Source organism: Microtus ochrogaster, chromosome 10 (assembly GCF_000317375.1).
Source record: "Microtus ochrogaster isolate Prairie Vole_2 chromosome 10, MicOch1.0, whole genome shotgun sequence".
In the NCBI taxonomy this organism is placed as follows: Eukaryota; Metazoa; Chordata; class Mammalia; order Rodentia; family Cricetidae; genus Microtus; species Microtus ochrogaster.
This window is the reverse complement of record NC_022016.1, coordinates 45,225,136-45,242,669: the sequence shown is the minus strand read 5'-3', so window position 1 is coordinate 45,242,669 and position 17,534 is coordinate 45,225,136. Positions and strand designations below refer to the sequence as shown.

Sequence of the window (17,534 nt, the reverse complement as noted above, 5' to 3'; positions counted from 1 at the left end):
CCCCCCCCCCGCAGTACAGGAACCTTGTGCATATAACACAAGTGCTTTCCCACAGGGCTAAATATCCAGCCAATTTCTTTAACCGTTATTTTGAGGCAGAATCTTACTAAGTTGCACAGGCTGGCTTTGAATTTGGCAGTCCTCCTGCCCCAGCCTCGGAGTAACTGGGATTATAGTTAACTTCATCACTAGGTTTGTCTTGGGGGTTAATTGAGTTCATGGATGCTGAGTAGTTTGACCCATCTCTCAACCACAGTGGGCTACCTTGGGTGGTCAGCCTTGACAGAAATACCAAGGATAACAGGGCAACACTTGATCCCAGCACTTAGGAAGCAGAGGCAGGCGGATCTTTGTGAGGTCAAGGCCAGCCTGGTCTACACAGTAGTGGCTGTGCTAGTGACTGTCGTCTAACCAAGGAGGTTCTCCTTCTCTAGATGGGAAGTGAGTGGTTCTGATATAATGTGTGTGGTCAGGGGATTGACCTGTCCTGTCACCCAGGCTGGGTCACTGAGCTGTTCTTTGACCAGAGATTATCTCTTAAGTAAGAAGAGCCATAAATTAAGCTGGGCTTGGTGGCACGTGCCTTTAATCCAGCTCTTGGGAGACAGAGGCAGGTAGATCTCTGAGTTCAAGGCCAGTCTGGTCTACAGAGCAAGTTCTAGGACAAAAAGAGCCGTAAGTATGTTCCATTACAGATGAGCTGTGACCATGAGCTGCAAAGGAGTAATCCGGTTTACTCCTCCATAAAAAGAGGCCACAGTGCAGCCTGCTGCCTTGGGAGGGTGGATAAGTGAGATGGTACCTGGGTTAGCTTTGTCAATTTGACACAACCTGAGAACACCTGGGAAGAGTCTTAGTGAGAGATCGGCTACCTTGGTTTGGCCTGGGTGGGGAATGTTTGAATTAAGTTAATTGTGGAAAGAGCCATCCCGGTGTGGGCTGCACAATTCCCTAGGCTCCTGAGCTGAGCATGTGACACAGAGCATATACGTGTTCCCTCTGCTCTTGACTGTGACTGTTAACGTCTCAAGCACCTGCCTCTGACTTCCCCACAGAGGCAGACCTGGATTGTGAGCCAGCATAAACCCTTTTCCCCCTAAGCTGCTTTTCGTCAGAGTGTTTTATCGTAGCAACAGAAACGACGTGAGGACGGTGTCTGCACCTCACTTGTCTCAGTGCGCAGCAGCGCCCTAAGAGCTCAGGAGATGATAAAGTGCTCACATAACCTGCCCTCCCCGAGCCCTGTACTTTCCCCTCCCCAGAAGCCTCCGCTGCTACCCTGATTGCACCTAATTGCCTGATAAGGGGATTTGCCTTATCAGGCCCCAGATTACACCTGGAAAACAGGAGGCCAAAGGAAGCAAGACAGCTCCTTTTGCTTTCTTCTTGGTGGGGTATTTAGCTGGCAGGAGAGTACGGGCCAAGTTCAGATCCAGGGGTCTTTTACTTTCCAAGTGTTTTCTCTGGCGGTGTTTATTATGTGCCGGAATGGGCACAGGCTGCTTGCTCCCAGGAGCTGGATGCTTTCTCAAGAGCAAGATGCTCAGGCTCCGTCGGGAACCCCTTCTTGGCTTGGAGATAATGGGAAAGGAACCCCCTTCAGACTGGGGGGTTCACCTGTGAGGGGCATCCAAACATGGGGGGGGGGTCTGGGGAAAAGGTAGGGCAGCTGGGGGTCCTGCAAGGGATGTGGTGGTGGGGAACGAACCCGAGGATCCAGAATCTTCATTTTAGAAAGAGAGGTTTTAGGTTGAGTCTCCCCTGATCCAGTTTTCATGTTAAGCGCTGGGTCGTGGGGCTGCAGCTGGCATCATGGGTAATGGCGCTTACTGCCAAGCCTGATTGATACCCTGCATTTGGTTCTCTGGACCCACCTGGTCTAAGGAGACAAGCGACTCTTACAAGTCGTTTTCTGATCGTCACTTGTGGGCTGTGACACGCTGGAAAGAAATAAAATATAGTCCTCACTGTGCTGTGAAGACCATCGTGGACCTCACTCCCTCATCCAGTAGTGGTCCCATATAATTCTCACGGAGGGCTGGGGGTTCATGGCGGAGCCCAAGGAGCCTAACATGTATGAAGCTCTGCGCTCCATCCCCAATGCTGCATAAACCCAGGACAGAGAATCACTCCTGTAATCCCAGCCTGTCTTTAGGAGGTTCAAGATCTTTTTTTTTTTGAGATAGGTTTCTCTGTAGCTTTGGTGCCTGTCCTGGAACTAGCTCCTGTAGATCATGGTGGCCTCAAACTCAGAGATCCTCCTGCCTCTGCCTCTTGAATGCTGGGACTAAAGCTGTGTGCTACCACCGCCTGGCTTCAAGATCTTTTACATAGCGAGTTTGGAGCTAGTCTGGGCTACATAGTGAGACCCTGTCTCAAAATAAAATACAATAAGCTTGCTGTCTGCAAAACAGGGCGCCATAGTGCATGTCCTGCATACAGCATCGCCCGGTTGACAAAGGCCCCCTCTAGAGTGGCTTCCATCTGTGAGGTTTCTGAATTGATGACCTATGGTGCGTCCACAATGACTAAGTTGCTTAGGTGTGTGTTTCTCAGAGCACTTCCCCAGTGCTGATGTGACGGGGTCACGTAGCTTTGGTTTTGGCACGAGCAGCCTGGAGGTGGAGGAGGGGATGCAACTGATGAATCATCTCTGAATCGAGCTGGTGGCACTTTGACCCTTGGACGGGGTAGAGCCTGTGCCCTCTACCTCCCCATCTCCTCCCCTAAAGAGTGCTGAGTTTGCTGGCCCAGGCTCTTCCTGGAAATCCTGACATCTCCTGCTTCTTGGGTGAAGGGGAGCATGGGCTGTGTTTTCGCAGATTGCTAGGGAAATCCAAGTTGGGTACAACCCCTACCCTGCACTTCCTCTCCACAGACAGAGAATTGAGAGCGGGGTCAAGTCTGCATCCAGAACTAGGACCTTTGGGTCCTGGAAGTGTGCGGAGAATAAACAGCTGGGTGGGTGGATTAACTCTGTATTGATGCTGTGGGGTAAGTGTGCTGGCTGCATGCATGAATGAACGAAGAATGAATGAATGAATGAATGAATGAACGAATGAAACCATCCTGCCTAGAAGGTCCTTGGGGAGTCCTCCTAGAGCAGTGGTTCTCAGCCTGTGGGTTGAAACCCCTTTTGACAAACCTCTATCTCAAAAAAAAAAAAATTACATTATGATTCGTAACAGTAGCAACATTGCAGTTACAAAGCAGCAATGAAAGTATTTTTATGGTTGGGGGTCACCACAACATGAGGAACTGTATTACAAGGTTGTGACATTGAGAACCTTTGTCGTAGAGGCCCTGAGTCTTGTGGACTGATCCAGCTCCATCTTCATCTAAGCTCGTGGAGGGGTGCCTGTCAAACAGGGTCGGACCACGAGCCTAAGGGGGGAAGATTGCCTGTTGGAAGAGACGCCTGTTATTTTTGACACCGCTTGACTCAGGTTCAACTTGATCTTTGAACTAGTCTCTCCTGGGCCTGGAGACTTTCCAGGGCCAGAGAAAATCCCTGTGAGCCTGAGGTCACAGTGGGCTGCTGCCCCAGGAAAGGTGGAGGGAGCTCTGTGGGGTTTCTGTTTTGGGCATCACGTTTGGGGGTGGCAGGGAGGAAAGGCCTGGTGTGGGTGGGGTACACGCTGACTTTTTCCTAACTGAATGCTGTCCTGGTGTGGGGGCCATTGGAAACTCCTGGGCCTGGGTAAGTCTGTCCAGAGCCGGTGGGTGAGGGACGGCTGGCCTGTTCACACACAGCGGGAGGTGAGCTTGATTCTGGTTCCTCTGCTGAGATGGTGATGAATGTTGCTGACCAAGAGGGATCTTGATGGACAGGGGTGTTGGCTTTGGTTTATCTGTTTCCAGAAACGGCAGTGTCCAACGTGGTGGGTGGTAGGGTGAGGCCTGGAGCCCTGCTGGACTCAGTCCATGTCCAGCTAAGGAAGCACGGGCGAGGTTTTTACCATTCCACAGTCAATCCCTAGAGATGTCTGCCTCTGCTCTCCCTGTTCCCGGGACTGCAGGAGGAGGAGACATGGTGGATTTCTCAACGTTGCCTTCTTTTAACTGTCTGGTCTCCATAGTAACCCTAGGAGCCAGGCCTCACTGTCCTGTACTGGAACAGGAGGCTCATGGGAGGCAGGATTGGGTAGCCTTGGGGGCTGCAGCTGTCTTATCTTACCTATGCTTTCTTGGCCAGACAAGGGTGGGAGGAAGGAGGGTGACTTGGCCTGTGGGTGTTACTGTGGGGAGCGTGGACGTTCTCCCCGCCTCCAGCTAGATGCTTACCCTCCCTCCTCTTCAAGATCTTGCCAGTGAATGTCTCTCTTCCTCAACTTCAACCCTATAGGCTTCTCCTTGCCTGTGTTTATCCCTCCTTTCTGCTCTTCCTTCCTTCTGGAATGTGGCCTAGGGCCACACCCACCCCACATGGGTTTGTTTTCTCCCTCCAAGTGACCTCTGGGCCCTCACATTCCTTTCCATGATAAAAGAAACACATGACCCCACTCCCTCAGCCTGGCCACTCTGTCCTGCTGAGCATGGTTGTGCTAATGGAGGCCCAGCCAACAGCATCGCTCTGACCCAGATAGATGAAGCCCAGACAGCTCCCATTTTGTCTAAGCATGGTCCAGGCCACTGCGCACCCACAGTTTTCAGAGGGGTGGCTTTTCTCCCAACTCTAGCATCCCTCTCGTTTCCCAGCAACACCAACCCAGGGCAGTCCCGATTACCCAGCCAGTTACGGGCTGTCTGAGATGCAGCAGGGTTTGGAGAGAAATGGAAGAGGGAGGGCGCTGGGGGTGGAACTTCCTCTTGAACATTCCTCATAAACTTTCCTTATAAAAATGCCTGGATGATTTGTTCTGTCAGGGCCAGCTGTTTGAGCAGCTGGTGAGGCCTGGCCTGGGGCCTTGTGCTCTGTGAATGTTGCCAGCATTAAGGTGTCCTCTGAGCTGCCCTCATTTACACACGAAGCTGACAGCTGAGGGGACATCTCATGTCTGGGAAGTGGAAGAGTTGGGACTTTAGCTCCGGAATGATGGACCCCGAGTGTTGGTTCTAATCCCCTCCATCTTCCCTCCTTTGCACCCCCAGTCAAGGAAGAAGGTGGAGGCCAATGGTCAGCTAGGTTGTGGGAACCTGACGCTGGTTCCCCAGACCAGGGTTGCTGTGCCCAGCACTCAGGCCCGTCATCCAAGTTCATGGTCTGCATCTGATGCTCGTGCTCACCTGAATGCTGGCTCTCTGCCGAGGGCATCTCCCTGGCTCACACCGAGAGACTCAGCTCTCACAGGCTTGCCTGTTCCATGTCAGAGAAAGCCTGATTCTGTGGGGTGATTTTTAGAAAAGAAGGGACAGTGGCCTCCAACCTATACAGAATTGACTTCAAGTAACCATGTGGGTTCTCATTCAGTCGCTTTCGAAACACTCAGAGCAGGCAAGTCATGTGACGGAAGACACAGTGGTAGAGGTATGACTTCTAAGTATTAGACTCGAACCAAAGCCGGCTGTCTCCCCAGACTCTGGATTTGCTTGGATTTCAGCCACATGGGTCAGCCCAGGACCACCTGTGGAAACAGAGGGACTGGCATAGCAGCTGCTGACTTACCTGGTTTTTTGTTGTTTTTTTCCATGCTTTGTTTCCAGGCTGCGTTGGAAGCACACCTCCTCTCTGAAGGTGGCCAATGAGCCCATCTTAGCGTTCACTCAGGGCAGCCCCGAGCGGGATGCGCTGCAGAAGGTAACAGGGTGGGGTGTCCCCAGGGTGTGTGGGACATGGAGCAAAGAGAGACCGGAAGTTCCCATCCACATCTCTGTGCCTCTCCCCAGGCTCTGAAGAACCTGAAAGGCCAGACGGAAGCCATCCCCTGTGTTGTCGGGGACGAGGAGGTGTGGACTTCTGATGTGCAGTACCAGTTGTCGGTAAGTCCTTGTCACCTCCCAGAATTTGAATTCCTAGGATGTCTAAAACTTTAGAACAAAGGGTACCATGCCCAGCCCACTCGTGAGTCATGTCCACAGAAGGATCCTGGGAAGAGTGTGTCTGTCCCTGGCGGTTTCTTCTATGGGTCAGTTGTAAGCTAGGGACAGAGAACTGGGTTCAGCCCTGTAGAAACCAGGGTGGACCACAGTGAATCACAGTGAACAGGGAAACTCACAGAGCGTTCGGTTGCGGTGGGGAGGGGTGAAGGGCTCGCCTTTTTTTAAAAATTTTTTTTAATTTTTATAATTTTATTTTATGTTCGTTGGTGTTTTGTATGTCTATGTGAGGGTGTCAGATCCCCTGGAATTTGAGTTACAGACAGTTGTGAGCTGCTATGTAGGTGCTGGGAATTGAACCCAGGTCTTCTGGAAGAGCAGCCAGTGCTCCTAACCTTTGAGCCATCTCTCCAGGCCCTTGGGGCTGGCCTTTTTGCCAATGAGTCTATTTAGCTAGAACTCCGAGAGCACCGTGTGCTGGATCCAGTTTGCCAGAACTACCTTACCTTTCCCTGTGTGTTCCCATAGCTCTGTGACTGAGCACAGGGTACCTCTGGACATCAGAGGACAGCTTTGTGGGGTTGGTTCTTTCCTTTTGCCCTTAGGTGGGTACTGGGAACAGAATCAGATCACCAGATCACTGAGCCCGAGTGGCAAGCGCTTTTACCCGCCGAGCTGTCTCACAGGCCTGTTGGAAGGACTTTTAACAGAGGCTGGTGCGCGGCTTCTAGGCATGGAGAGATGGGGAGGAGGAGGGAGCTGCCGTGGCCTAGTGCCGTAGATGAATGAGCTGGGATCCAGGCATGTGTAACTGAACATGGAGGCTATGCTTCCCACAAAAGGCAGAGATGTCTGTGGTCTTAGCCTTACTTATGAACCATGATGCTCCCTGCCCTTTCTTCCAGCCCTTTAACCATGGACACAAAGTGGCCAAGTTCTGTTATGCGGACAAGGTGAGTCCCTGGTGACCATGGCTGCCCTGCCCGTTTTGGGTGCACCCCCCTACCTCTCTCCCTGGCCCTGGGAGTCTTTGGGTTGAGCCTGCCACCGCACCAGTCACATATAGGTTAACTTAAGCCAAGTTCTAGCTGTGTTGGTCAGAGTGGGGGCAGCACTTGAACATTCCCTGTAATGGTCCTCTGCTTCAGGGAGATCTGGGGAGGGCTGTTGGGGAGGGAAGGGGTAGATTCTGTAAGTTTGCACCAGAGCAGTTAGAGACATAGATGGAAACCAGGCAGAGAGTGAGAGAGGGGGCCCATGGGAGGGGCTGATGGCTGGTACCACGTGGTCATGAGGGTCGGTGGGGTCTGGATCACCTGCAGCTACTAGTGAGTCAAGCCATGATTTTAACAGCAAGGCTGGAACCCCTCGGATCCCAAGGATGCAGTACTCCCTTAGTTAGACCATGGGCGGAAGCGGGGCAGGGGCTTTCTTTTGTAGCAGCTGAAAGGCCTCAGAATGACAGCAGGACAGGCTGTCTCTAGCAGTGTGGACAGGACTGGGGGCTTTCTGCTGGTAGCTAGTGTCCTTCCGGTCCCTCCTCTATGCCCTGGGACCCTTCCTGCTGGGCAATCAGAAGGCAGTCCTTTACCTCTCTCTCCTCTCTCTCCAGGCCTTGCTCAACAAAGCCATTGAAGCTGCCTTGGCCGCCAGGAAAGAGTGGGACCTGAAGCCCGTGGCAGACCGGGCCCAGATCTTCCTGAAGGCGGCAGATATGCTGAGCGGGCCACGAAGGGCTGAGGTTCTCGCCAAGACCATGGTGGGACAGGTGAGGATTGACAGGCCCTGTCAGGCTGGCTTACTCCATTCCTGTCACTAGACATCAGCTGAAAAGCCTCCTCTGTGTGCCAGGAGCTGTTGGAGGCTTGGAGACATTCCCAGAAACTTTCCTTGGAGTCGGGGGTGTAACATAGGTTACCATGCTAGGCAGATTGTGCTGAGCCCATGTGTCCTGTCATGGCCCATGACCTCCCCTTTGTTCCTGTCCCCCTACTCTGGGCCAAGCCTTTGTCATTCAGGATCATCAGTTGCCCTGCTAGCCTTCCGACATCACTGTATGGCACTGCCATCTACAAATGTGTCAGGCTGTATGTGGAGCCATCCAGGGACTCACGAGGCTCATGAGCTGCAGGTCAGACCCTGCCTCTGGTCTCCCTGCAGCCATCAGAGGGAGCTTTTAAACATCCACAAAGTTGTTCCTGACTCAGGGACCACCTGGGTCTCTCTCCCAGGTTCTCATCCCATAGCCGGGGCCCCTGCACCCATCCTCTGTCTGGTTCCCTAGTCACTGTGCCCTTCCTTGCCAGGCTGTTCTGCCTGTGATGGAGTCTGGACTCAGCAGGAGTCTGTGGGAAACCCAGGCCTCCTCTAGTTCTTCCCAGTTTCTCCTGCCTAGAAGGGACCCTGACCATGTGGTCTGGCCCCATCCTGTCCTCTGGTGCTTCCTGGTGTTCCAGGCCTAGAAGGGCCATTCTGTTCCGTTCAGGAGTGTTCTGTCCCTTGTCACTTATAGTCACAGCTCAGGTAGCTGCTGGATGCTAAGCGTATATATTTACTGCCCCTGCGAGAAGTGTCTTGCTTGAACTTCAGCTTTAAGTTGTCAAGGATGTCTCCTGAGAAATGGAGTCTGAGAAATGGGCTTTTCAACTGAGCCGAATACTGCTAGGAAGGGGCTAGGGAGAAGGGCACAGTTTGGCCTACTCCAAGAGTTCCCCTAACAGAAGCTAACTGCCCCAGGCAGCCCATGGAGTTCCACCGGCTTACCTGTCTCCATGGTGAGAGCGCCCTCTGCTGCATAGAAGCAGGATAACAGCTCCCTGCCTTTTCAGTGTTGAGCTTATGATGTGAGTGAAATTGTGAGGAGGACGGACATAGACGTGTGGGCTGTCACACTAGGGTCTCTTTTTATTTTGATTGAGACTCAAGGGATTCAGGTAGCACTCTGAAGGCAAGTCTTAGCCTCCTAGGCAGCACCCTCCGACAGTATGCCAAGAATTATGAGCCGTGTAGCTCTCCAAGATGGTCAGTGGGTATTTTTCTGGTCCAGCGTGAATTAGTCTGTCTGATGGAGGAGGTTTGGATGCTTGAGAACCAGATCCTTTCCCTCCTCAGTCCTGGGGCCAGGCCTGGTCAGCCCATTGAAGGTTTTTGTTCCCATTTGGGGGGCTGGTTCTGGCCTGTCTGCTGTCCTTGAACATAGGGTACCCTCCTACCAGGGAAAAACCGTGATCCAAGCAGAGATCGACGCTGCAGCAGAGCTCATCGACTTCTTTCGATTCAACGCCAAGTTCGCTGTGGAGCTGGAGGGGGAGCAGCCCATCAGCGTGCCGCCCAGCACCAACCACGTGGTGTACCGGGGTCTGGAGGTACCGCGGGGCAGGTAGTGGGCCACAGGGGCTGCTGGGAGCCTCGGGCTGTGCCTCACCCTCACCCTCTGTCCTCAGGGCTTCGTGGCGGCTATCTCCCCATTCAACTTCACCGCAATCGGAGGCAACCTGGCGGGTGCACCCGCTTTAATGGTGAGGAGCCGGGGACAAGGGGAGTTAGAGTTAGTCATGTCCCAGATCTCAAACCAACACAACCCCTGCCTTCAGGCATGGGAGAAGTGCAGATGGTAGCAGCAGGGGCTGCGGATAAGCTCTGGGTCCCAGCATAGCCTTGTTTGTTTGGGGGAGACTCCAGGCTGAGGCACAGTGTTCACCTCTGTTGAACAGGAGCAGTTATGCGTGTTTGGTGGGGTGCATATCATTGGGTTTCAGAGATGGAGGGTCAGAGATGGAGGGAGATCTAGACACCAGGGAGGTCCAGGCGAGAGCGAGCCACAGGTCCAGCGACTGCCGATGGCGATGGTGTGTGACAGCCATTGGCACTGGGCTGATGTTGTCATTTAACTAAAAAAGCAATGAGAGAAGTGGTCGCCCCTATGCTCTTTGCCAGGTGACACTAGAGACATACAGTAGGGACCTCCTTGTTGAGACTAGTAAGCAGTGGGACAGATAGGAATTTGTTGAGGAAAGGTGTTTGTACCTGTGGGAGTTCCCAGTCTGATATGGGGAATACTGGCCAATCCTCCATAGACTGGGCAGGAGGAGGGCTGGTGTTGACCCAGCAGCCTGGACCCCAGGCAGGGCATTGTACCCGATGTGTGTCTTATATCCAGGCACAGGGACAGCCTCTTGCATCCTCGGATGGGCCCCTCTGGTGCCTATGATGGATGCTGCACGTGCTCCGACCCAACTCACATGCAAAACATCTGTACTTGCTCAGCCACACCCAGGAGTGACCCAGAACACCGAGAACAGCCCTCGCCTGCAGTGAGGGCAGGACTTTGCCCAGGCTCGAGTCAGAGGCGAAGCCTAGGGCCTCCACGCAGGATCCTCTGAAGACAGTGCAGATAGATATCACCTGGTGCTTAGGTGGGGGGACATGGGGTGTCATGGTTCCAGGTAGGGGTGTCCGTGCTATCAGGTGAGGTGCAGTGGGGTACATGGTTGGTGTGGTTGGCATCCCACTACCTTGTGAGCCACGTTCACACCTTTCCGGCAGGGCAACGTGGTCCTATGGAAGCCCAGTGACACTGCCATGCTGGCTAGCTATGCCGTCTACCGCGTCCTCCGGGAGGCCGGCTTGCCCCCCAACATCATCCAGTTTGTGCCAGCGGATGGGCCAACGTTCGGGGACACGATCACCAGCTCAGAGCACCTCTGTGGCATCAACTTCACAGGCAGTGTGCCGTAAGTCCGTGCGGGGATGGGGTCGGGCACAGGTATAGGAAAATAGTGCTGCCATCTGGGGCTGTGAACCCAGAGGTCACACATTGGTAATACCTACTTTCTCTCTGTGACCATCCTCTCTCAATCTAGTTTTGTTTTGTTTTTTTTTTTTATCAGTCAAATAACAGTGGGCCCCTAGCTTTTTTTTTTCTTTTTCAGATTTTGGTTTTGTTTTTTTCATGACTGGCTTTCTCTGGCTGTCGTGGAACAAGTTTTGTAGACCAGGCTGGCCTCAAACTCACTGAGATCCGCCTGCCTCTGCCTCTCAAGTGCTATGCTTAAAGGCGTGCGCCTCCACCTCCTGGCGGTGGTCCCTGTCTTGCTGAGTGTTTGAAAGGATAGGAAAGGAGGATGCTGTGAGGCTGAGAGCAGCCTTCTACCATAGAGGGCATGAGTGGGCGGGCTGAAGACAGGAGATATTGGCCTTGCTTCTTGGAAAAGGGTGAAGGATTTGCCAGGCATAGGTAAGGGGGTGGGGACAGGGTGATAGAAAGGGGAAGGACACCAAGGGGGCCTACAGGCTAAGCCATGTCCCTTGGGCCTGGAGGGTGGAATTGGGGGGAAGACTGGACCATCTGCCCCAGCCCTGCCTCCCTGGGCCCCACCTCTCAGGTTTAGCCCAGAGGCTCCTAGGAGCCTTTGGGATCTACAGAAGTATCTGAGCTGCATGCTGAAGGTGACAGGAGACACAGAAGGTGGTAGGGAAGCTGTAAGCACAGTTCTGTCTCAGGCTGGGGCTACCTATTGAACTGGCTTTATTTTCTTGGATTTCCAATAGCGATGGCCCAGCCATGTCTAATTGGGACTGTTTTATTTTAGAAATCCATATTGTGTGTGCTCTGGTCCCCCTGGGCCTGTGTGTGTCATGGTGCCATTAGCTAGAGGTGGACAACACTTTGTAGGTTCCCCCAGTCCCACTTTAGGCCCTGGGTCTGTATATCTTGGGTCTGCCTGTTGCTGGCCCTCCTGGCCGTTGCAACTGTATCCCGTCCTAGGAACTGGCTGAGGCTGCTCCAGAGGTTGTGGGCTCCAGGGATTGGAATAATGGCCACGGACCAGGCAGAGATGTTAGAACCTAGGGCAGAGCAGCGTGGCAAGCCGCTGGCAGTCTGCAGGGCTGGGGTGTGGGTCCAAGACCTTCTGGCCTTGGCAGAGAGGACATTGTAGACCAGGATAGACCCTGTCAGACGTACAGGCTTGGGGAAAGTGGAGTTCTGTGTATATCATTGACCGAGGAGCCTTCTGGGCATCTGGGTAGAGGTGACAGGGACAGCCTGGTGTCCCGTTTTGCATCTGCAGCTAACTCTTGCTGTGGGACACCTACAGTGGCTTCTTTGCACCTTCCCTGCCTGGATCACTGGTGTGGATGGCAGCTTGAAGGTTGCTGAGGAGGCCTTTTCCCCAAAGGCCTTCTCTGCCAGTGCTCGGGTCTCTGCCTGTTAGCAGGCGGAGTGGGCCTGGCCCCTGTTTGCCACGCTCTGGCAAGCTGCTAGGCCGAAGGTAGGAAAGCTGTAAATTACTGTTAGCTACCGTGGCTGGGTGATTAGCATTTTTATTGTTTTGTGGTGTTGAGGTTGGTCACAGTGAAGCCTGGGGAGGAGGCGGAGTCTCTGGGGGCACACAGCCTGAGTTGTTGGGTTGGTTGGTCAGGCCAGGCGCTGGGCCAGGATGCCCCTCATAGCCACAGGTCTGTGTATTCCTTCTTAGGCACTGCAGTGTGCCCTGAGTGCCCAGAAGTTTCAACTCACGCTACAGTCTATGCACATGGACGGTTCTTGTTCTAGACGAGGTGCAGAATTGAAGGCTCAGGGATACTACATCATGAACCCAAGATCACATAGTCCTGTGTCAGAAAGAGCTAACCAGCACTTTCCGTTTTTGCATCTGGGCCTTCTTTGTGCCACCTTGCTCCCTAACCCCCATCCCAGCTGCCACCACCCACTTAGTTACATCCTGGTACACACAGCTGGCTCTCCTCCCAAGGCCTTTTGGCCTCTTCTAGTGGGATGTCTTGACACTGACACCCTACTTTTTGGTTCTAGCACCTTCAAACATCTGTGGAGGCAGGTGGCCCAGAATCTGGACCGTTTCCGTACCTTCCCACGCCTGGCCGGAGGTAAGCCCCGTCCCTCACACTCTTTCAGGGACCCTCTTCCTGGGCCTTTACGAGACAGCAGGAGATAGAGCGGAATGGCCAGGATTCTCTCGGGTTGCTGGGAACCCATATTGAAGAGTTCTCTATCTGCCTCTGCAGCGACCCCCTCGGGAGCCACGTGTGGCTACGGAGCATTTAAACATGCCTGTGTGTGGAACTGAGGGCTGTGTTTCTGTTAGCTGTTAGCACACATATGTGGGGGGGGGGGGATGCTGTGGCGGGCGGCATGGGTCTGAGCAGGGGAGGCAGGAGCCTGGTCTGTGCATGTGTGTATCTCTGTGGAGGGGACAGGAGGAGGAAATTGCCTGAGAGGACAGCAGCGCCACCTCTCGTTGACAGTGATAACTCCTGAGAAACCATTCCTTGGTCACAAAAGCTTGACACATGTTGTGTGAAGCAAAGCCAGTGAGTCCTCTTCCACAGGGCTTTGCAGGGCCTTGAGTACTCCATTTATAGACTTGGAAAACATGACTGGCAGTGTAATGTTTCCCAGACTCCCCGGGCCACAGAACCCCGTTTTGTAAAGCCTCTGTGGATGAAGAGGTTTGTAGAACATGGGAAGTTCTGTCTGGGGCACACTCGACAGCAGAAGCTGGGGCTGTCGGTTTAACCCTCTAACCGCTAGTGTGAGGTGGGCCCGTGAGAAGGCCCTTCCTGAGCTGGCTGACCTCTGACAGTGAGTCTGGGTAGGCTGTAGCATTTGAGTTTCCCAGCCCTAGGCTGGACGGTGGTGGCTCAGGCCTTTAATTCCAGCACTCGGGAGACAGAGGAAGGCAGATCTCTGTGAGTTCGAGGCCAGCCTGGTCTGTAAGAACTAGTTCCAGGACTGGCTCCAAAGCAACACAGAAAAAAAAACAGTTTCCTAGCCCTCATGTCCTCGGTCCTTTTATTTGTGAGATGAATGGGGGACCCTGCAGGGAAGGGTGTGGGTGGCCCTTTCCTCTCAGGGCCTTGGCCCAACGTGGAGCCAATGACTTCGTTGCTTTGCCTCAGTTTACTCATCTTTGAGATGGGGGGACAGTGGGGGTAGTTCTTGAGACACTGGGAGACAGCTCAGGGTGCTTCCTCCAGCACCTGGCAGGGGGTATGTGCCTTTGCCTGCAGTTGTTACTGAGCAGGTAAACTGAGGCTGGACAGTGCTGTGACAGTCTGAAGGTCTTTTCTAAGGGAATATGTGGGCTTCCCTGGGGGGTTTCAGGAAAGCCTGGATGGGCTCTTGGTAGCTTGGCTTGCTGTGCTCCTGCCTCATGTTGACCATTTGGTTTTCTCATCTGTGATGGGGAGCGGGTGCCGATGCTCTCTGCTCTCCCGTTCCCCTTCTGGGGAGTGGGGCAGGCCTGGCTTGTGGCCCCCCTTCCTCCTCTCTGTTCTAATTGCTCTCTCTCACTGTCTGAATGCAGGGCTGTGGATTGCTGTGGGTGGCGGCTTGGGCTGCAGCCGGCACCCTCCATTCACGTCCACACCCTGTGCCCTGTAGAGTGTGGCGGGAAGAATTTCCATTTCGTGCACAGCTCGGCCGATGTGGACAGCGTGGTGAGTGGGACAGTGCGCTCGGCCTTCGAATATGGTGGTCAGAAGTGCTCAGCCTGCTCGCGCCTCTACGTTCCCCAGTCTTTGTGGCCACAGATCAAAGGGCGGCTGCTGGAGGAGCACAGCAGGATCAAAGTGGGAGATGTGAGTGGCCCCTCTGCTGCACCCAGCAGGTGGCTGATGGGATTGGCTGCAGCTCTCTCTGGCTCTTTGAGGCAGGGTGCCTTCCTTGGGGCTCTGTGCATATGGGGTGGGCTGTGGGGAAGGGACTCCCTTTGTCTCTGGCCTGCAGGGTCTCATGGCTCCTTCCCTTGTCCCCAGCCTGCCGAGGACTTTGGGACCTTCTTCTCCGCAGTGATTGATGCCAAGGTAGGGAGGGGTGCTGGGCACAGATATAGGACAGAGAGGGGCAAGCTAGTCAGCGTGGCTTCTAACCAGGCATGCCCCCCCCCACCTTGAAGAGGACAGGATCACCCGTGGCCAGAAATAGCTCTTGTCTACACACCCTTGAGCCAGGCTCAGCAAGCCCCTAGAGCACATATGTGTGCACACACTCGTGTATACACACAGAGACAGGCCCACACACGCGCACTTGAGATCACAGCTCTGAAACCATAGTGTATGACCATGAAAACGCATCTCTAGCCACATGCACATATCATGTGCTTAAATGTAAACATGTAGCTATATATGCACCTTTCTGTATGTTTTTCTCAGAGTGTGTTTATATGTAAGGATACCTGTGGCTTTACCACACAGAAGCTTGCGTACACACTATGTAACACTCTTATATACATGCACACGGATCCCACATGCATAGCATGCATACATACTCACATACACACACCATATACATACACAACACACACATGCACTTATATACACACCACACACACACTACATAATCACACACACATACACACTACACATACAATCAGACACAGACGCATACTACAGATACACATAGGCCCTTTAGATAGAGGTGTTTTGGGGCGAGTGTGAGGGACAGCTGTCTTTGACACCCTCCTACTCACCTGCCCTAGGCCTTCGCCCGCATCAAGAAGTGGCTGGAGCATGCACGCTCCTCCCCCAGCCTCAGTGTCCTGGCGGGAGGCCAGTGCAACGAGTCAGTGGGTTACTATGTGGAGCCGTGCATCATTGAGAGCAAGGACCCTCAGGAGCCCATCATGAAGGAGGTGATTGCAATGGGCTGTCCTTGTCAGGGCGTCATGCTGGGTTCTAATGCTGACTGGTTTCATGGATGAGGAGGTATGAGGAGGGGTGGCCTGCCAGGAGTGGCTCACAGCTGGAGTGAACAGACCTGGGTCTTGTGCTCCGGAGCTCAGCCCTATCCAAGACTCTGTTCTTGTCACTGTTGGTTCTGGCTGTGGCCTGCCACTCTGTTGCCACAGCTACCACAGCCACTGTGGGATTATGGCAGCTTGGGCTCACTGGCTCACTATCTGGCTGTGGCTGATGCCTGAGATAGGGTGGTGGTGCAGGACCAGGGAAAACTCCTGCTTTACTGTCCAGGTGAGGGCATGGCAAGGAGGCTGAAAAGTTCTGGGTCTTTTGCCAAATGCCAGGCATGCGGAGACCAGAGGGAACCTGGAGGAATCTGCCAGGCTCTGCCCGTGCTCAGGACTGTTGTGTGGTCTGAAGCCTGGGAGGGTGGAGAGAATGGCCAGAAGGGGACGTCAGGCGACTAACCCTTCTCTACTCTCCCAGGAGATCTTTGGTCCTGTGCTCACAGTGTATGTGTACCCCGATGAGAAGTACAGAGAGACGCTGGAGCTGGTCGACAGCACCACCAGCTATGGCCTCACGGGGGCAGTGTTCGCCCAGGATAAGTAAGTGGCCTTGGCCGGAGAGCAGTGCTAGCTAGTGTGCTGTCTCCGCCAGCTCAACTCCATCCCCACCTCCTGGACACAGTTCCTGCTAACCCCTCTGCTTTCCCTCTGCACGTTTAGACTGACAGGCAGGTGGCCCCACACAGGGTGCACAGCAGGCTGACTTGTTAGAAACAGATAGCGGGAGTCCCCCTCCCCCCCCCCACTGACCACTGTCTGAATCTCTAGGGACAGACCTGGGAGCTCATGATTGGCCTATTGGGACCTCACTGAGCTAGGTGACTGCCCTGCCCTGTGCTGCGGAGACTTGCCACAGCAGAGGCAGATCTAATCTGGGACCTGCCACCCTAACCCTGACTCTGCATTTTCCTTCCTCCTTGGCCCTGCTAGCAACTGTGTCTGCCTCTGAGAGGGCGGTAGTGGGGCTGGAGCCCAAGAGGAAGCATGGGGTGTGGCTATTAGCTAAGTTTCCATGGAGCCCAAGAGGAAGCATGGGGTGTGGCTATTAGCTAAGTTTCCACGAATGGCCAGGTTAGACTGGGAACTCCCATTCCCATTGTCCCCACAGCTATAGCCCGATCCCCTGCGCTCTCCACCCAGGCCTCCCATTGTCCCCACAGCTATAGCCCGATCCCCTGCGCTCTCCACCCAGGCCTCCCATTGGCCCCAGGGGAGGAGCTGAGCCTGGGAGACTCACTTGCCCAGGGCCCACTCTAGTAGCTGGCAAGTATCCTGTTCCTACCATGGCTGCTTTCTTAGCTGGGAGGCCAGACCTGGGGCTGGCGGCCCCTCTGATCACTGCCCTGTCTCTTAGGGCAATTGTCCAGGAGGCCACGAGGATGCTGAGGAATGCCGCTGGCAACTTCTACATCAATGACAAGTCTACTGGGTCCGTGGTGGGCCAGCAGCCCTTCGGGGGTGCCCGGGCCTCTGGTGAGTGAGTGAGAGGCAGGTCCTGGTCAAAGGCCATAGGAAGGCTGTGACTAGGAACAGAGCAGCCCACTGTGCGGTGTATGAATGTTGAAAAGCAATCATTTCAGGGGCTTCCAACGCTAGGAGGCCATTCTTCTATTGTACAGGGGAGGAAGCTGAGGAATGGGGGAGGGCTGTGAATGTTTCTACCCATGTAACCAGCATGTAGCATTTAAGGCAGTCTGTCTCTTCAAGTGTGTGTGTGTGTGTGTGTGTGTGTGTGTGTGTGTGTGTGTGTGTGTGAGAGAGAGAGAGAGAGAGAGAGAGAGAGAGAGAGAG

General features: G+C 54.0%; 1 protein-coding gene across 1 annotated transcript in view; it reads left to right on the top strand.

Annotated features, from left to right (window-relative positions):
• The window catches only part of Aldh4a1 (aldehyde dehydrogenase 4 family member A1), a 24,592-nt gene that overhangs the window by 3,200 nt on the left and 3,858 nt on the right, over positions 1-17,534 (top strand). The window contains exons 2-14 of the mRNA XM_026782203.1: positions 5,644-5,737; positions 5,827-5,919; positions 6,882-6,929; positions 7,589-7,744; positions 9,192-9,341; positions 9,420-9,494; positions 10,522-10,709; positions 12,791-12,864; positions 14,381-14,577; positions 14,755-14,802; positions 15,477-15,629; positions 16,162-16,283; positions 17,098-17,216. Coding sequence (XP_026638004.1) covers positions 5,644-5,737; positions 5,827-5,919; positions 6,882-6,929; positions 7,589-7,744; positions 9,192-9,341; positions 9,420-9,494; positions 10,522-10,709; positions 12,791-12,864; positions 14,381-14,577; positions 14,755-14,802; positions 15,477-15,629; positions 16,162-16,283; positions 17,098-17,216 — 1,517 coding nt within the window. The remainder of the gene's footprint in view (positions 1-5,643; positions 5,738-5,826; positions 5,920-6,881; positions 6,930-7,588; positions 7,745-9,191; positions 9,342-9,419; positions 9,495-10,521; positions 10,710-12,790; positions 12,865-14,380; positions 14,578-14,754; positions 14,803-15,476; positions 15,630-16,161; positions 16,284-17,097; positions 17,217-17,534) is intronic.